Raw genomic sequence first — 18,544 nt, forward strand, 5'->3', positions numbered from 1 at the left:
AAAATCCATTTTGTTTCTGAGAGTGTTCATCAGAAAAATCTTATAAATGATGATGACAATTGAAGTAGTACATGTTAGATCCTATCTTGAAACTGTCCGATAAGTCATGTACTTGGTCTCTTATCAATATAAAATATGTATGCTTTTATTTAAACATTTGAACTTTCTAAATTTATCAGAAAAGTTAAGGATCATGAAAATGAAAACAAAATGTGCACATTACATATACACTATATACAAATCCGTTGTCTTAAGCTGCATACTGAGCTCTATATCGGATTTATTGAATTTGTGACAGTTCATACATTACATATTTTGACACCACCCCTGTAATATTATGCAATGACTCAGTGTTTACATATGATTGGTGACCTTTTTCTTAATCCATATGATTATTTAGTATAAAGAAAAAGTATGAAACTACAAGTAGAAAACCTATCCATTTCTTATTTAATGACATTTTCCTTGAAAACTGGCCAAAAATCATCCTTTGACATGCTCCCCTTAAAAAGAATTGCTGATGACCCATTCTTTTTTTCTTACAATTAGTAAGCTTATTGTCTTTTTAAAATCATTCTTTAATTTGGATTAAAACTCTATTGTAGAATTTTTTAAATTTTAACTTTTATCTTGCACATTGGAAATTTCCTTATATTTCCTTTGCAATTACGACTACTACATAACCAACTTTTGAAACGCCCCCCGCTGAAAATCAAATACGATTTTCATTTTTTTTTCATTGATTTTAACTCTTTAATGCATGTTTTACCTTATATCAAAATTTGAATAAAATCTCTATTGTAGAAAGGAATTAGGTCCGTCACCCTTAAGAGTACAGTTGAACATCGGTATCTTGAACAAGGATATCTCAAATACTATGGATATGTCAAAGTGATTCGGAAGTCCCAACCATTAATATTCTTTATGTATTTTACCCTTGATATCTCGGGAGATTTTTCCTGGTCCCATTGAATTTCAAATAATGAGGTTTGACTGTATTTGAAAACATGGTGGTGGAAGGCAGATTGCGAATTTGTTGTTATAAAAAGATTGATTGATTAATTGATGTTTTCCGCCACACTCAACAATTTTTCAGTTATATGGTGGTGCCCAGTTTTTATTGGTGGAAGAGAGAACCCAGATACAATGTACCTGGGAAGAGACAACCGACCTTCTGAAAGTAAACTGGGAAACTTTCTCACTTATCGGCGTGAGCGGGATTCAAACCCCCGCCGAGAGAGGTGAGAGTCCGCGTGAATTGAGCGCGATGCTCTAACCACTCAGGCCCCCTGTTATAAAAAGAAATTAATGTTGAAGGAAATACTTTCCATATAATATAATGATTAATGTATTTATCATGCAGGTCTGTGACTTCAGTAAAAATCAGACTCCAAGGCATGGTAGTGGCCAAGTGGTAAAACATTCAGCAGGTGATAATGAGGTCAGCAGGTGATAATGAGGTCAACACATGCTAAACATCATGTAAATACAATGGAGAAAGTTCTCTGCAAAATTACTCAGTAATTAGCACATCTGTTGATTTTCTTTTAAGCCAATTCATGTGCTCACTGCATGTGTCTCATGGTTTAGGGTATTTACTGACCTGGGTTTTCTATGGAGATGATGACCTAGCCATGTCTATCAATAACTTTCATTTACGTACAATGTGATTTCATTAAATGACAGTTACAGCATAAAATTGCAGTACCATATAGGAGAACTAGAGATTGTTTTTATGAAAAACAAATGTCCCCCAGTTCCCCAAATTGAAAAAGTACTCCAAATGAAACCTCCTTGCCTTAATGTACTGTATGGTATGGAGGAAAAAGCATGAGCAGGAACATACACATTATGAACTCCAATAAGCCACATAGGAGAAGTGTTCACAAACTATTTTACACCCTCCACCTCTCAGATCCACTATATCTTTAAGGATAACAATTGGATCCTCCTGTTCCTACAATATGCACATCAGCAAATGGCATTGAAGTATTGTACAAAATTTCAAATCTATCTGATAAGATTTTTTGACAGACGGACAGACAAATGGACAGAAAGTAGTACAAAAACAATATGTCTCAAAACCCCTTGAAAGAGGGAAGACATAATCTGCACTCATGTAAAAGACAAAAGGCTGATTTAAAACTTAATTTTTTCCAATAATTAATTGGGATCCACCAATATTAATATCAGTTGGTGCAATCATCTGTTTAAATAGAATGGTTAAATATATGTTATCAATAATTAATATTTGTAAATATTACAAAAAACAAAAAAAAAACAACATCAAACTGGCTTGTTATTATTACACACCATCTGTATAAGATTCAGATTATGTAAGTAACACACACGCACCCCACCCACCCACCCCCACCCCCCTCCTACACACACAAGAAAATGTGCAAAGATATTCCATTAATTAATGATTACACTTACCAATTAGAGACACCATTGGAAAATCATCCTTTTCCATTCTGTATCTACAATTCAGTGCTAACAGGGTTTGGAGTCTACCAGACAAGTCCGTGTTTACAAAGGATTGCTTCAGTCAGATCTCTGACATCATTACATATATGCTCAATGGAGACTTCTAAAGTGTAGCTTCTATGTCACTTGCAGTCATTCAGTGTGAAGGAGAGCTGATCATTAAATATGTATTCCAGATCCAGCTTAGAGCAGAAGTAAAGCTTCCCTATGATCCGGTCAAAGATTCAATCAGCTGACAAATCCAACTTCTCGTAATAATCTGATGCTTTTCTCTGTTTTGCTTAAAAGTGCTAAAGAATCAATAGTTGTTTCATAATCCCTTTTATATGCCAAGACTCAATCAACTATTTTGTCAACAACATAAAGTCTTTCATTTCAATAGTTAGACTTGATGTACCTATTTAGAATATAATTGTCTGGCACACAGTTTATAGATCATATTCCAAGACATTTATTTTCCTGTCATTTTTAAAAACGACTATTTTCAGATTTTGCAATTCATTATAATATGCTAACGTACATCAATGAAAGCCAAGTTTACTGCCTGCGGTTTTTCCTGGTGGCATTACCATGACGACATACCGACTTTAGACCCCAGGATTTGAGGGTCAGCAAACACATGAATGACTTAATTAATACATTCAAAAATTTCATAAAAGCAGAGGCAATCTATTCACCAGTAATTAATTCTATAAACCACAAACTATTGTTTATTTAAAAAAAAAACAAACAACACATTGGTACATTTATGTGTACTTGTGAGTCACAGTGAAATTCTCAAAGCTGTATAGTGATCAAGATTGAGGGCAACTTATGACCAGTGACCTGAGGCATAACAGGTATCAATATCCATTCATTTTATCCATTAAACCATTGATAATACACTGCCCTGTACGGGAAAGGATTAAATAAAAGTAAATTCTTATGCGACTGATTTATTCAATATTGTTGGCGAAATCAACCCTGTAATTTTCCTAATTAATGCAAAATTTCCGTGTAAGCATGATGATGACGGAGAAATGAATCGAAATCACTTTCTACATCCTTCCTCAAGTAGAAGGAAAAATCAATATGTTCCTGACCAGCTAAAGATCAACTCAATATTACCGGATTCTGGAAAGATAAACCACAACCCGAGACATGACATACAGGGATAGACTAAGCATACTAACAGAAACAATTCAAGGAAAGACGACTCCTTCATCTGCTCATGAAGAGTTATCTCACTTGATGCATCAAGAATAAGAAAATCACCACAAAGAAAGAGTTATGAAATATGGGCAGGGTTAATTCATTGCTTTATCTGATGTTCAGAATTAATTACATTCCTTAACAAATACATAAATTAGTAAGCTCAATAGTGTGTACAATTATTTTAAATACTACTAAATGTTCTAATATTCTTCCAACAATGAAAGCAGTTTGTGGGAGTTATTGCTAATATGTCTCCCCTCTGTTTGTCCAGCATTCATGTCTATACCGTTTCAATTTCTACACTTTTCTTTCACATTTAATGCTCTAAGGCATTGATATGGCACTTAATTATGCTATGTGGCTTTAAAATAAAATAAAATGTATAAGTTTGACTAGTAATTTGGCCTTTGCTGAATTCCACATTTGCTTTTACAAGAGTAATAATGACTGGCCAGCCTTAAATCACATAAAATTTGATTTTTGCAATGGGATGGCAATTAGGGGACACAAGTTACTTTAGAAAACTTTCAGAATGCTTGTTTTACAAGACACCCCAAACATCATGGATAGCAAACCACTTATTTGGACATTAAAATTGATTTAATCTGCACAAGAAGATGATTTGAAAGTACACTACAAACTTTTTCAACTAGATGTATAGGAGGAAGACAAATTATACACCCACCCATAACTCTGCCAAATTTAAAAGTTATTGGACCTGACCCATAAGAGTACATGACCTGCATTAATTCTCATGATATATCTGTTTCTCACATTATCACCAGTGTGAGATCGACTTTGCCCATGTGAGACAGCCATGTGAGATTTTTCTGTCTTACATTGTGTATTACTATGCCGCGAACGTCACTACTTTTAAAACGTAAACAAAAATCGTCTGCAAAAGATAAATAGGCCTAATAAATCATGGAGGGTGCAAATGGTACTAGTACTAGATTTAAACGTGTGGAAACATCTACTTTCATTGAGGTTAATGAAAATTCCAATACACTACGAAAAACAATGGGTCATTTGAACATTTTACGTGAGTATTTTGAACTGAAAGGGGAGTCAAGAGAAATTCATGATATTCCCCCCCATTGAGCTAGCTGGACCCTCTGTTGGCAAACTTTATTGTGAGCGTTAGAACCAAATCGGGTGAAGAATATGAGCCCTCAACTCTAAGAGGGATGTTAGGGAGTTTTAAAAGGCACTTAAAACGTCACCGTTATCAATATTCATTAATTACTAGCTTCGAATTTGCTCAGTGCAGAGAGGCCCTCAAGGCAAAACAAAAAGATTTAAAAGCACAGGGACGTGGAAATAAACTTCGAAGATCTGACTCTTTAACATCTGATGAAATTGAAAAACTCTACACAACTGAACAATTAGGAAAAACTACACCAACATCTCTGATAAACACATTGTGGTTTAACAACACATTGTATTTTGGCATGTGAGGGGGGACAGAACATCATAAAACAAGAGGTACTGTGAGCAATGCTCACTAAGAATACCCCCCGCTTACCCCAATCTCCCAAAGGGTGTTGGTAATAGGTAAAACTTCAGTATTATGATCCAAAAGGTATCTAGGAGCACAGCATCTCCATGCGATGAAAAAAGCCATTAAAGAATTTAAATGGAAACCATATTGCTACTTCGATGTCCAGTACGCGTGACCTTTGACCTTTTAACCCCAAAATCGATAGGGAACATCTTCATCCCATGGGTAGTCCATATGTATGATATGGTGACTGTAGGTGGAAAGGATAACGCTTTAAGAGCCCGCGGAAACCATATTGCTACTTCAATGTCCAGTGCACTTGACCTTTGACCCCAAAATCAATAGGGAACATCTTCATCCCATGAGTAGTCCATATGTATGATATGGTGACTGTAAGTGGAAAGGATAACGCTTTAGAGCCCGGAAACCATATTGCTGCTTCGATGTCCAGTGCGCTTGACCTTTTGACCCCAAAATCGATAGGGAACATCTTCATCCCATGGGTAGTCCATATGTATGATATGGTGACTGTAAGTGGAAAGGATAACGCTTTAGAGCCCGGAAACCATATTGCTGCTTCGATGTCCAGTGCGCTTGACCTTTTGACCCCAAAATCGATAGGGAACATCTTCATCCCATGGGTAGTCCATATGTATGATATGGTGACGGTAGTTGGAAAGGATAATGTTTTAGAGCCCGGAAACCAAGACAGACGGACAACCCGATTCCAGTATACCCCCCCCCCCCCCCCCCACTTGTTGCGGGGGGGGGGGGGGGGGGGGTTGGGGGGGTTGGGGGGGGGGGGTTATAATTAGCACAAACAGAAAACTACTGAAAACAATTTAAATTGAAAACTTGAACTCACTAAATGTTAAAACATTTTGTCTGGCACAATATCTTCTAGATGCAAATTCTTACCAATCTGAATGATTCAATACCATTAAAGTACTACATCACACTGCCCCATGGGAAGTTTTTGAAACATACACAGAGTTACTGTAAACCAATTTACTTTTCCTATAAAGCAGATTTCAAATTCTTGAATACATATATAAGCAGGATGTCTTTTTTTCTTCATCAAATATTCATGAAGGTCTTGGATTAATTCAATCATCTGGTTTAAAAAATAATTGAAGTTTTTTTTTAAAAAAGTACAGTGGAGCCTCGTTAATCCGGACACTTTGGTTCCCAGCAAAATCGTCCGGATAAATGAAGCGTCCGGATAATTGAATCGCATATTTTCTAGCTTTGCATAAGTAACCAATATATGCCTACTTTATTGATGCATAGTGAATTAAACACATTCTATCATTGGATTTAACCATTTGCATTAGTAAATAAATTATGATAATATTAACATTTACATGTATTTCAAAGCACTAATATTGTAAGTGTTCAGTGTATTTGCCTGTGCCTACATTGTACATACATATGATCCCTACAAATAGATATACAAAACTGTGTACCGTATGCACTAAAACAAATAATGAAGCACTTTATGTAACTATAAGTAAATAAATCATTAGTAACTAACATAATCATTCATACTTCAAACATTTCATCACACTTTTACTTCTTAAAGAGGCCGGTAATTTCCATCTGTCACGATTCACGGGTTCGGCGGTCTGTTAAAACAATCTTCATCGTCCAAAGTTGATATAAGAATTTCGTGATTATCATGTCAGTTGACAACATTCTTTAACCAAAATTCAATCTGCCAGAGTTTATATTTCTTATTCTATAATTATCCAAGACAATATCGGGAGAACAAAATCATTTTAGCTCGTAATATCAAGACCTACTACTGCTTTGATCTAGTCACGTGCACCTATTATTTTCATGATGCGATAATAACGGAACAAAACTCGGGTGAAACTAACATTACAGGTACATACAGAATTTAATTGTGATTTTCCTTAAAATGGTAATTTTCTCACTTCTACCCAGAGTTTAAAAATTCGAAACCAATAAACCTCTACAACATCGTAACAAGAATCAATCGTACACAGGTACATTCTACATGCGTGATATTCTAAACATTAGAAACTTACTACATATACATGTGCTTGAACATACATGTATATTTCACGCCAATCACCAGTATAAAATCCAGAATCTAGAAATATAATCTACACTCTTTAGATTTTAATAAGCCGATATCAATTTACGAATCAGTACAACTGATATGTGTAGCAGTTATAAAATATCATTACGGCATGATGTTTAATTTATTAATACTATTAGGGTATTGATCAAGACTATAAAATAATATGCTACAGATTTATTTACAAAATTCAACACTACACGCAATAAAGATCTTATGTGCGAAAATTGGCAATACAATGTCTCGATCGGCACGTGCTATCTTACGGACTTATCATCACACACCACCTAATTGGAGGGAGGTGTTGACAGGGTACAGGTAATCGCTTCAATTAGACAGTTTGGCTTGTTTTCTTTATAATTTACGCCTTGCTAAAATTGTCCGACACAGACCTTCCCTAAACAAAATTACCGTCCGGATTAACGGTACAATTTTCAATGCATTATAACGTTTTGTAGTAAAAAGTGACCGTCCGGATCCGGAACGCGAATTTCCGGATTAATGATGCAAAATAATGTATAAAAATTCCGTTCCCTAGAAAAATCGTCCGGAAGGTGAAGCGTCCGGATTAATGGCGTCCGGATTACCGAGGCTCCACTGTACATCAAATTAACAGCTGCAGCATCAAATAAATAATCTTAAAGACATTCATACATTCTTTCTTATCCAATGATGATTAAATCAAGATTTTTCCTCAATAAACTTCAATTCACATCACCGCATGGATTAGCATGGATTAGCGAAACTCGGCAGGCATGCCTTGTTGTTATTTGTTATTTTATACAAGTAATGTTTTGTTATACACAGACGAATCAGCTGCTCTTTAAGATACACACTCCTTTATAGTTTTACAGGTTGTGAAATCTAGGTCAGTGAATGTACTTTAAAAGTACTTTTAAAAGTACATTTTAGTAATGATTTTCCAAATAACCTGATCTTCACCTGCGATCACATGACTAATTCTTACACTTAGAGCTTTGCAGCAACACCAAACGTCCTCGGTTAAAGGTGATGTAGAATATAAGCTTTATCACAAACATGATATTTATGAAGATAACATTTAAAAATTTCTAAATAGGTATCCGATACATATTACTAGAGTTCCACATCTCAGATGGTATATATACTACTCAAAATTTGATAAGGATCACTAGGTTATATGTGTGTAATTTACCACTAACATAACAAAAAACATAAATTTTACTCAGAAATGTGTTTACTCAGGTTATGAATGAAAATTCATGAACGGCATGAACTTTTATCAATACGGAATGCTTGAAATCTGATAACAACAACAAAAGGCATTTCATTACAAAAAGTTAACAGCAAACCAGAGAAAGAATTACACAGTTTTTGCTGATAGTCCATCATTACACTTAGTCGATGAAGTGTCAATACCGGGTATGGCCTCCCCTTGCATCAATGACGGCTTGACAACGTCGAGCCATGCTGTCAATAAGCACCTGGATGTTTCCAATGGGAAGGTTGTTCCACTCTTCCACGAGGGTGTTTCCGAGCTCTGCCAAAGTCGTGGGTTGTGTTCTACAGCGTGAAAGGGCAACGGCTGCAGCATGTTCCATACATGCTCAATCGGGTTCAAGTCCGGCGAGCGTGCTGGCCAGTCCATATGGACAATTGTCTCTGGCTGAATGTACTGTTCCACCACCCTGGCGCGATGAGGACAGGCGTTATCATCCATCAGGATGAACTCAGGGCCAACAGCACCAGCGTAGGGTCTGACGTAAACATCGAGGATCTCATCTCGGTACCGCATCCCCGTCATTGTTCCTCTCTCCAGGACATGAAGATCTGTTCTTCCATCCCTGCTGATTCCACCCCAGACCATGATGGAACCACCACCATAACGGTCATGTTCACTGATGTTGGCATCATGGAAATGTTCACGTTGTCGTCACCACACTCAGTGCCTCCTGTCTGTAAAGTCCAAACAATACCTGGACTCATCGGTGAACAGAACTTGAACCCAATCGTTCTGTGTCCAAGTGACATGATCTTCAGCCCAGTCCAATCACTCCCGCCGGTGTCGAACAGACAGAGGGACTCAAACACATGCCCTTCTCAAATTGAGACCTGCATTGTGAAGCCGATTCCCTATCGTCTGAGTGGACACATTCACCCCTGAAGTGTTCAGGAGGTCGTTACGTAGGCTGGTTGCTGTCCAAAAGGGATGGCGTCGTGCCTGAAGAGCCACAAAATGGTCTTGGCGTTGGGTTGTCGGCCTCTGACGACCACCCCCATGTCGGTGTGCTGCTGTACCAAAAGTTTGCTGTCGGTTCCAGGCCCTGTTTATAACGCTCTGGCTGACGTTTAGTGCATTTGCAACGCCACATTGTGAATAACCAGTGTCAGGCATTCCAATACATCTGCCCGGTTGTTGTCGTCAGGCGACGCCTTACACGTTGAGGGGGCATTGTGTTGATAAACCTAGTGTAAACACTCGAGTTTGAAATTTTAGAAAGAATCAGACACCGATGCCTGAGTGAAAATCATGCAATGGTAGCAAAAGCATAACCTGTGATGAGAAACGCATTTCCCATGGCATGAAATACACGTGCAAGTTTGTTGAAGACGTGTTTGATTTCACTTGGACACAATATTGCCAGTTATGCAGTTATTAATTTTTTAAACAGAAAAATATCTATGGTCCTTATCAAATGTTGAGTAGTATATATTTATATACACAATGTATATATAATTGGTGAATCAGTTGGTATTGATCTTTCATATCATTGAACTTAATACAGATTGTCAGAAACTCTGATACATAATAACAGTCATTAAAATACTGATTCACATTTCATTGTTATATGTCTTGTAAATGTCATTATAATGGTTGTCAAGAGACATAAACCAACCAGAGATCTGTAATGATGGAGAGATTCAGAGTTGTTAGAGTGGGCTTGAATCCTGAATTTTCAAAGTATCAGTATGAATATCCAATATTTAGATATATAATGGTTGTATTTTTTCATTACTGTTTGAGTGACATGCCTGGCACAAATTTAATGCTATTAAACAATTCTCAATTAAGGAGGTATGCTATACCAGAGAAATTTGATATGGGTGAAAAGTGGAGGATATGTACAACAATATTTTGAAATTGAAAACTTTCAAATCTACTTTATTTATTATTTAGTCAAAAAATGCAGTTTTAGTTGAAAGCAATCTGAGAAAAATTTAAAACCCCTGCTGGACTCGAACCCGCGATCTACAGTTCGAGCTACTCAGCTAGGCAATGATTTTTTAAATGAATAGGCAAATATTGCTAATATTTATATTTTCATCCATGTTTTAAAAGAAAGTCAGCCATTATGATGATGTAGAGTACCCCCTTAATGTAAAGGGTCTCGATATATAGTGGATGTTTCTTTTTTTTAAAAGAGTTATCTCTCTTTGCTCAGAAATGAGAGAATTTATAAATTAATTCAAATTTTACCTGACATTAAATAATCATTTTATGCATCTTTTCACCAAAATCTTTCTTGAGAATCTGACTTTTTATTCTACATGGCAATTAACCCATCTGTCCGACTGCCAGTGACATTGCCTTCATTATTTCAAAGAGGATCTTTCCCCTTATTTGTGTAATATGATTTAAATAGGAAAGGTATAATCAGCAACAAATGTGACAGGAAGGGGATAAAATGTGATAGTCCAGGCCAGAATTTTGAACCTACCTAAGCCCCTTTGAGTCTAAGAAAGTCCCCTTGTCTAAGTGGGCTATTAGGGATGTTTTCAACTTTTAAGTCAGTTTTTAAATCGAGGTAAGCTACTGACAAACAAGTTGATGGTACAGGGGTTTCAACAGTCTCGATTGAAGTCAGCATTTCGCAAATTCTATGCTCGTTATAACGATCTACTTCGTCAATACAACCTCGCATTGGGTCAAATGCTGTCTGACGTGTTTCATACCGATTGTTAAGCCGTTTTTGGCACACTGATTTTGACTGCGGATAACTCCATTTACCTGATCAGGATATAGGGCTCACTGCGGGTGTGACCGGTCAACAGGGGATGCTTACTCCTCCTAGGCACCTGATCCCACCTCTGGTGTGTCCAGGGGTCCATGTTTGCCCAACTATCTATTTTGTATTGCTTATAGGAGTTATGAGATTGATCACTGTTCGTTACCTTCACCTTGCATTCAAAAGACAGAACTTGAATCATCAACAATTTGAATACTTTCGTTTTCTTGATCACTCTCTGAAATCAAGTAAAACTCTTGGAATTTGTTTCCATTGAAAAACTTTTTGACTGTAGGTATGATGACTATGTTCCATCTCGGACCCATTCTCTGTTGATTTTCCATCTCTTCACTTGTCAGGATGGTCAGAGGACATATGGGTTCCCACTTGAAGATCTATCTTTAGTTTTGAATTCTTTGTTTCCACTATACCCCAATCTAACTTTAGCATGATTATTAAGTGTTTATAGTTACCTGACATTTTTTGTCAAGACAGATTTATAGAATACAGATCCTAAGCTTAAATCCAAAAAAATTTTGATTTGCAATTTTTTTTTTTTAAATCATCCCTTGAGAATATTTAGGTGCCAATTTTTTGGGGGAAATACCTGCTTTCCACCATTGGGAATGGGACCAAATTTCAACCCTCTACAAACCCTAAAAAATCCCTGTCAATGAATATCAAACATGTCAGACTGCCATACTCTTTCCCCAAAATTCCATTCCCCCTTGTTGCTGATGAAAAAAAATGCATAAAGTTTTCCCCTGCAATCTCATTCTTAAAAACAGGACAGGTCTAAGGAAACAGAGAGGGAGGGCATGTTCCATCATTTCTTCCTCTACATCTTTTCGAGGTCAAGGTAGATATGTTGAATTCTGAAAAGTTAGCAACATGATGGATTGATTGTATATCTTTTGTTTACCATCCCTCTCAAGAATTTTTCACTCATACGGAGACATCATCATTGCCGTTGAAGGGCTGCAAAATTTAGGCCTATGCTTGGCACTTACTGCCTTTGAGCAGGGAGGGTTCTTTATCGTACGTGCCACACCTGCTGTGACATGGAGCCTAATGGTTTTAAAATGTGGTCTCACCGAAGGACTGCATGCATGCCCCATTCAGATGCCTCTTATGACAAACAAGGGGTACTAAGAACCTATTCTAACCAAGATCCCCATGGATGCAACATGTTGGAACCAAAATTAATGTCTGACCTATCCCTCCTTTGGCAACATGTTGGAATGTAATACTGTTCTTGCCGAAAGAAGTCAGTTTTGTCTCGGTCTACCACGAGAAGCTTACAATGTTGAATTTCAACATTTAAATTCAATTCATGAATTACAATATAAGTAATGAACTCCCACTAAATAAACAGACTGAAAAGAACATTAAACATAGCATTAGTCTGTGATCTGACAATTTAAGCAACTGGTCAATTGGGAAAGACCATGAACTACACATTTTGCAGCCCTAAGTTAGCTGGCACTCCCAAGTACGTCCAAACTCATAATAGTGCAATTGCAAATTACATAGTTTCTTCCAAATTCATTTTTAAAATCTTGCCTTGATTATTCTTGCTGACAATCTAAACCCCCCCCCCCCTTTTTCAGATTGAAATTGAACCAAGTTTGTATGTTAAAATATATACATGTAATATGTATATCAAAATGCTCAAAAGGTTCCATTGGTTCAAACCACATGCAGAAACTCGATCAGTACTTACCATTGAGACTGTATGGGTTAGGGTAAGTTTTAATGCGAAAATTCTGAAGTTGTACTGTCAAAGCAAAGTAACCCTGTGGCCAACGAGCTGCCAACCATGAACTTGCTAATGGGTACATTTTAGGTATCCATTGTACATAATTTGGTCACTTTGTGTGACCTCCCAAAATTCTTACTTAAAAACAGTAATTAAAAATTATCACTATTAAAATCTAAAGATTAATACCAATTGCTGCTGTAGCTGTCATTTTAGATCAGCCATTACTAACCTTGACCTTTTGCCTTTGAGAACACATAAGGACCCTATACTCTTCTAATTAAGAACAAACATCTTCATATTCCTGAAACCAAATAGCTTTATAACTCAATATTGACACTTAAGGTTTCACTTGAAGTCATCACTATTAACATCAACTGCTATAAGATTTTCCAAACTAGAAATGAATGTAGCATTTCCTTTATAATCTAGAAATTATATTTCACTAAGTAGACCACAATCAATGACAACTTGACCTCAAATTCAATTAAGGCAACTCTTTCATATATAGTCCATAAAGTCAAGCTGTCATTTTGGTGTTAAAAAATTTTTGTTGCAAAATTGTGATTTAAGGTAACTCCATACTCGCGGTTTTATCTGATACAAGTTTGAAAAGTGTATTTATTTTCATTCATTAGAGTTAAAACTAACAAATTATCAAATAAAATACATAGGTCATCACACTTTTTAAGATGTGAGACGTACATCAACAGAATCATATATCACCGTCAGAAAATAGCAATTTTCCTTAAACAGCGTTATCAAAATTTCATACCAACTGGTTATGATGATATAATAACATTCATAACAATTTCATGAAACTGAATCTTCACAAAAACATACAGAATGTCTGTAGAAAATAAAGGAAATCTATCGCATAATAGACTTGATAAAGAAATCATTAAAACAGAGTTATTGCCCTTGGATTCAATATTTTAAAACGTATCATTCATTATTCATCTATAACTTAAGACTTTTGAAATAGTTTATCCTAACAAGATTTTTTACAATACCTATCAGAAAAGACTCCAACAAAATTTATGTTCCTATTATGCATAAATCTATATAAATCATTGATTTTGTAAAATCTGATGACATCACAGGAGGGTGGAATTACTTTAATTACTATTTCAATGACAGAAAAAATATTTATAAACTTTTATTATTGATATTTGTGTTAGAAAGCCTATTCAGAGACTCTGAATGAAGCAAAATTACAAAAATTGATTTCTATATAATTGATATATTTTAGGAATCATCCAGAAATCAACTTTTGAGCATGCTCATTAACCAAGAGCAACTATATCAAATTACAATTTGGCTAAAGAAAAACTTCATATCTATATATTCCATGTCCCCATTTTCTTACTAACATTTATCCTCAAACGTACAACACTGCACAGTGAGCGGCTGTCTAAACCAGCTGTTAATTGTCTCATTCAGATACACATGTAACAATGCATATACAAATTCAGTTAAAATTGAAACCAAATCTATATGTCATCCTGCAATGATCATCTTTGTCCCAAAAGTTTGTAGTCTGACAGGTAGTATAGTTTTATAAATGACACCAAAAATAACAAATATTCTTTTTCATACACTATAACCTTTAATAAGCATGATACTGAATGTCATACATTTATTATTGTAGCAAAAAATATTGTTGATTTCATGAAAGTAATTAAAGAAAAATCAGAGTAAGAGCAATTTCATGGTTAAAGATTTCAGCTTGATGGAATCAGAATTTTTAAAATTCAGATTCATTTTATTTGAAAGGTACCACTGTGCCAATCACAGGCATGCTCTTACAAAGCATAGGACCCCAATGGCACTTGAGAATGCACATTTTTTGGTCTTTAAAAATCATGGTGTTGTCTATAATGTTTTTTATACTTCTCCATTTTTATACTTTGTACTAGATGATACATACATTGATATTACTATCAAACACAATTGATAATTTACAATTTCTTAAAAGGAGAGTAACTTTTATCACATCACAGCAAATTAAGTTTTGATTTTCTATAATTTGAGTTCTAAATGATCATTTGTTGAATGTAACTTGCTAATGCATGCTTTAAAAAAAAAACCACCCAATGGATTCTTTTTTTTATTTGATGAAATGCAGAAAAGTTTGCTGCAATATATAGTACTTAATATGTCCAGGAGTAAATAAGATTTTCTAAATTTACTGCATTTTCAACACATGATCAGCTATAAGCCCCACCTTATGGCCTGAACCCTGCAGATCTCAGGAGTCATAAATTTCACATTAATTCCCAATTATTCTATGGTCATTATAAAGATATATATAGTTCCCGAACACAACCTATTATTGGGTCAAATGCTGTCTGACGCGTTTTATACCGATTGTTAGGCTGTTCTTGGCAAACTGATTTTAACTATGGATAATTCCATCTACCTGATTGGGATATAGGGTTCGCGGCGGGTAAAACCGGTTGATGGGAGATACTTTTGCTCCTCCTGGGCACCTGATACCACTTCTGGTATATCCAGGGGTCCGTGTTTACCCAACTCTCTATCTTGTATTGCTTTTGTATTGGTTATCATGGTTATAGGTGATATAAGATTGATCACTGTTCGTTATCTTCACCTTTCATCATTGGTGTTACTAAGTATTTACTAAAAGAAACTACTATATAAATAGATGTACTAAGTATTCTGTAAATAATTCAGTGTTACTATATGTACTAACATACTATATAATTAGATGTACTAGATATCCTGTTCGGTGTAACAACAATAATCTGTACTGTAGAACACAACACGTAGTTCACTCGATAAACATTCTACTTGCTGTCCAATGACAATCGGCAATCTGCCACCTCAGTGTCAGTATATATATGCATTGTGTTTTATTTCCTATCTTACCTGTACAAGGGTTCAATGACCCAGCCAAAACTCACTAAACAATGATAAATCAATTCCTCTTCAAATTCAAGTCACGGATGTATACATAAGCTATCAACAAGAGCAAAAACATGATCAGCATGTCATTTCTGAATAAGTCTTGTCTGAAAGTTAGTTCCTGCATCTTACGTAGAAATAACTGTTGGAGAAGTTGTCATTAAATTTCTTGGCAACGAATATACATTTTTCACTGCTAATTATCATTCAGTTGAAAGTTGTACATGTAAATTCAGTGAAGAACAATTATAACCTCCACAGCCATGATGATCTTTTACAGAATGACTGGATGAGCTAATGAACAATATGGAATTAGCCATCCTCCCTGCAGGTTTACAAACAAACCCACAAATGAACCTCGACAAGAAGAAATAATGGAATGATTGAATGTGGCGTATATCCTAGTATTTATATGAGAGTCCATTAGTGATATACTGATGTAATATGAATATTTCCAAATTCTAGAAATTGATATTTCATTCTAATCCTGTGTAGGATTATCATAATGAAATTGGCCACTCTCAAGTCATTGAATTTCGATGCAAGTTGTAATTACTTTATTGTGTTAATTCTCTTGATATTTTCTATATGGAAGAGACAGGGTGGACACTTACTGTAATATTGTCAAAGCTCTGAATAATGATTTACCATGCATCCATATCAAGGTTTACTAGCAAAGAAATGAAAATGAATTTGTCTCCCCATGACTTTAACTGCAGTATTAATTTAAACACACATCATTCATTTTTAACACTGACTTCCCTGAAAAGACAATTAATTAATGTCTAAAACTTCTACTTACATATCTAAAACTGGGTCACCAGATCCACTAGATGTCTTGAGAAATAAATATTCCTGGAGTTGTCACTGAACAAATATATCACTCAAACAAACACAGAAATTGGCAAATGGCATGGATTGAATATCCCATTTTTCACACAAATAAAATTTGTCAATGAAGGAAGCCATATCCCAAATGGTTTTTATCTACTGTTTAAATTCACAACCTTTGTAATCAAGATAATATCCTGTTCTTAATGTTTTTCTTAAAGTACCTTAATGAAAAAATCTGCACAGTCGACACCATGTACTTCTGTGTTTTATGTTCAGCAGCTAGCACCCTGTAGATCACATATAGGTTTTTACACCATGCTCCAATTTTTTCAAAAGTGCACACACCATGTACTCTTAGAATAACATTATACTTGGACCAGAAATAGATTATACATTCTTCAATAGCACAAGCCACTTTTCTGCACCAGCTAACACACTTCACAAAGACAAAATATATAATGCATACCTTATGGTGAAAGAAAACATGCACAGGGATTTTGAATCTTAAATAAATGGGTATAGCGATAAGAGTTAAATTACTCTCAAAATCTTATGAGGTGTGGCAGCAGGCTTCAAGAGTCAATAATTAAAGATTTCTACAATGAGGAATTACACAGGCATGTTAAATACTATATGTATTGTAATACACAATTAAAATTAACATCATTCATACATATAGAAATGATCCCATCAAGTATATATATATATATATATATATATATATATATATATATCTGTGTGGTTCCGCAGGTCGAGAGTTCAACCCTGGGTAGAGGCGGAAATGCAGGGTAATAAAGTGAAATTTTCTGTGCTTTAAATATATCAAATATTCCTTCACTTTGGGCAGTTATGTTCATTTAAGAGTTTGTTGCTATTTCCGTGCTTTATATAAAATATTTTACATGCAATGTGTATCATGTATGATCCTCTTAAATGTACGTTGAATAACTATCCCATTTCCATTCTTAATGACCGCGTAGCGTGTGACAGCGTGGCGGGAATTCCATCGTCATCGAAAGCAAGTTTTAAAACTTGCCTAGATGGCCAAGCGGTCTAGCATGTAGGTTACATGCTGCTAGGAGATTTGGTTCCACAGGTCGTGAGTTCAATCCCAAGTAGGAGCGGAAGTGGGTATCCAAATAAAGTGATATACACACACACACAATGAATTGGCCTTTGATATCACAATTTCCATTTCCTTATGAATGCATTGTAGTTAATGTGAACAACAGACAAATAAATATAGATATAATATGTATGTCTATAATTTTAAGGTGGCTCACTACACCCTGAAATAGTTTCTCAAATCAGTACGAATTGATTTAATCATAAAATATATTATGATATATAATAAGTATATATGTCGAAAAGGTAGGAAATAGGCAAATTCGGATAAAAACATGATTTTCAAAACATTGAACAAAAGACTGGCTGATTTGAACCAAGGATCTGCGGTTCACCAGCCCAATGCTTTAACCACTGAGCTACGATGATAGACAAACAAATCGATCTATACAAATAATTTCACAAAACATTTAAATCGCCATCTTGTGACGTATACGTAGTGTCATAAAGAGTATCAACTGGATAAGCTTTAGTGTAGTGAACTACCTTATCAATTGGATAAGCTTTTAAAATTAGTGTAGTGAGCTACCTTAATGGCTGGCAATTCCAATTGTAAGTAGAATGTAACTATAAGAAATTGATCATTATTTTTTAAAATACACAGTACATGAGTTCATGCAACACTT

At 35.3% G+C, this 18,544-nt stretch overlaps 1 protein-coding gene across 10 annotated transcripts in view; it reads right to left on the reverse strand.

The window, feature by feature from the left end:
• Positions 1-18,544, reverse strand: part of LOC125659748 (nuclear hormone receptor HR96-like) — a 107,832-nt gene that overhangs the window by 56,145 nt on the left and 33,143 nt on the right. The window contains exon 1 of one of the 10 annotated variants that reach the window (XM_056148485.1): positions 16,762-16,775. The exons of 7 other annotated variants lie outside the window; for them this stretch is intronic. Coding sequence is in view for 2 of the 3 variants with exons in the window: in XM_048891516.2 (XP_048747473.2) it covers positions 2,437-2,473 (37 nt within the window). In the remaining variant the exon portion in view is untranslated. Of the gene's footprint in view, positions 1-2,436; positions 2,713-16,761; positions 16,776-18,544 lie in introns of those variants that run through there. 2 more of the 10 variants (XM_048891516.2, XM_056148482.1) reach the window with 2 other exon arrangements.

This window comes from Ostrea edulis, chromosome 9 (assembly GCF_947568905.1).
Source record: "Ostrea edulis chromosome 9, xbOstEdul1.1, whole genome shotgun sequence".
Lineage (NCBI taxonomy): Eukaryota > Metazoa > Mollusca > Bivalvia > Ostreida > Ostreidae > Ostrea > Ostrea edulis.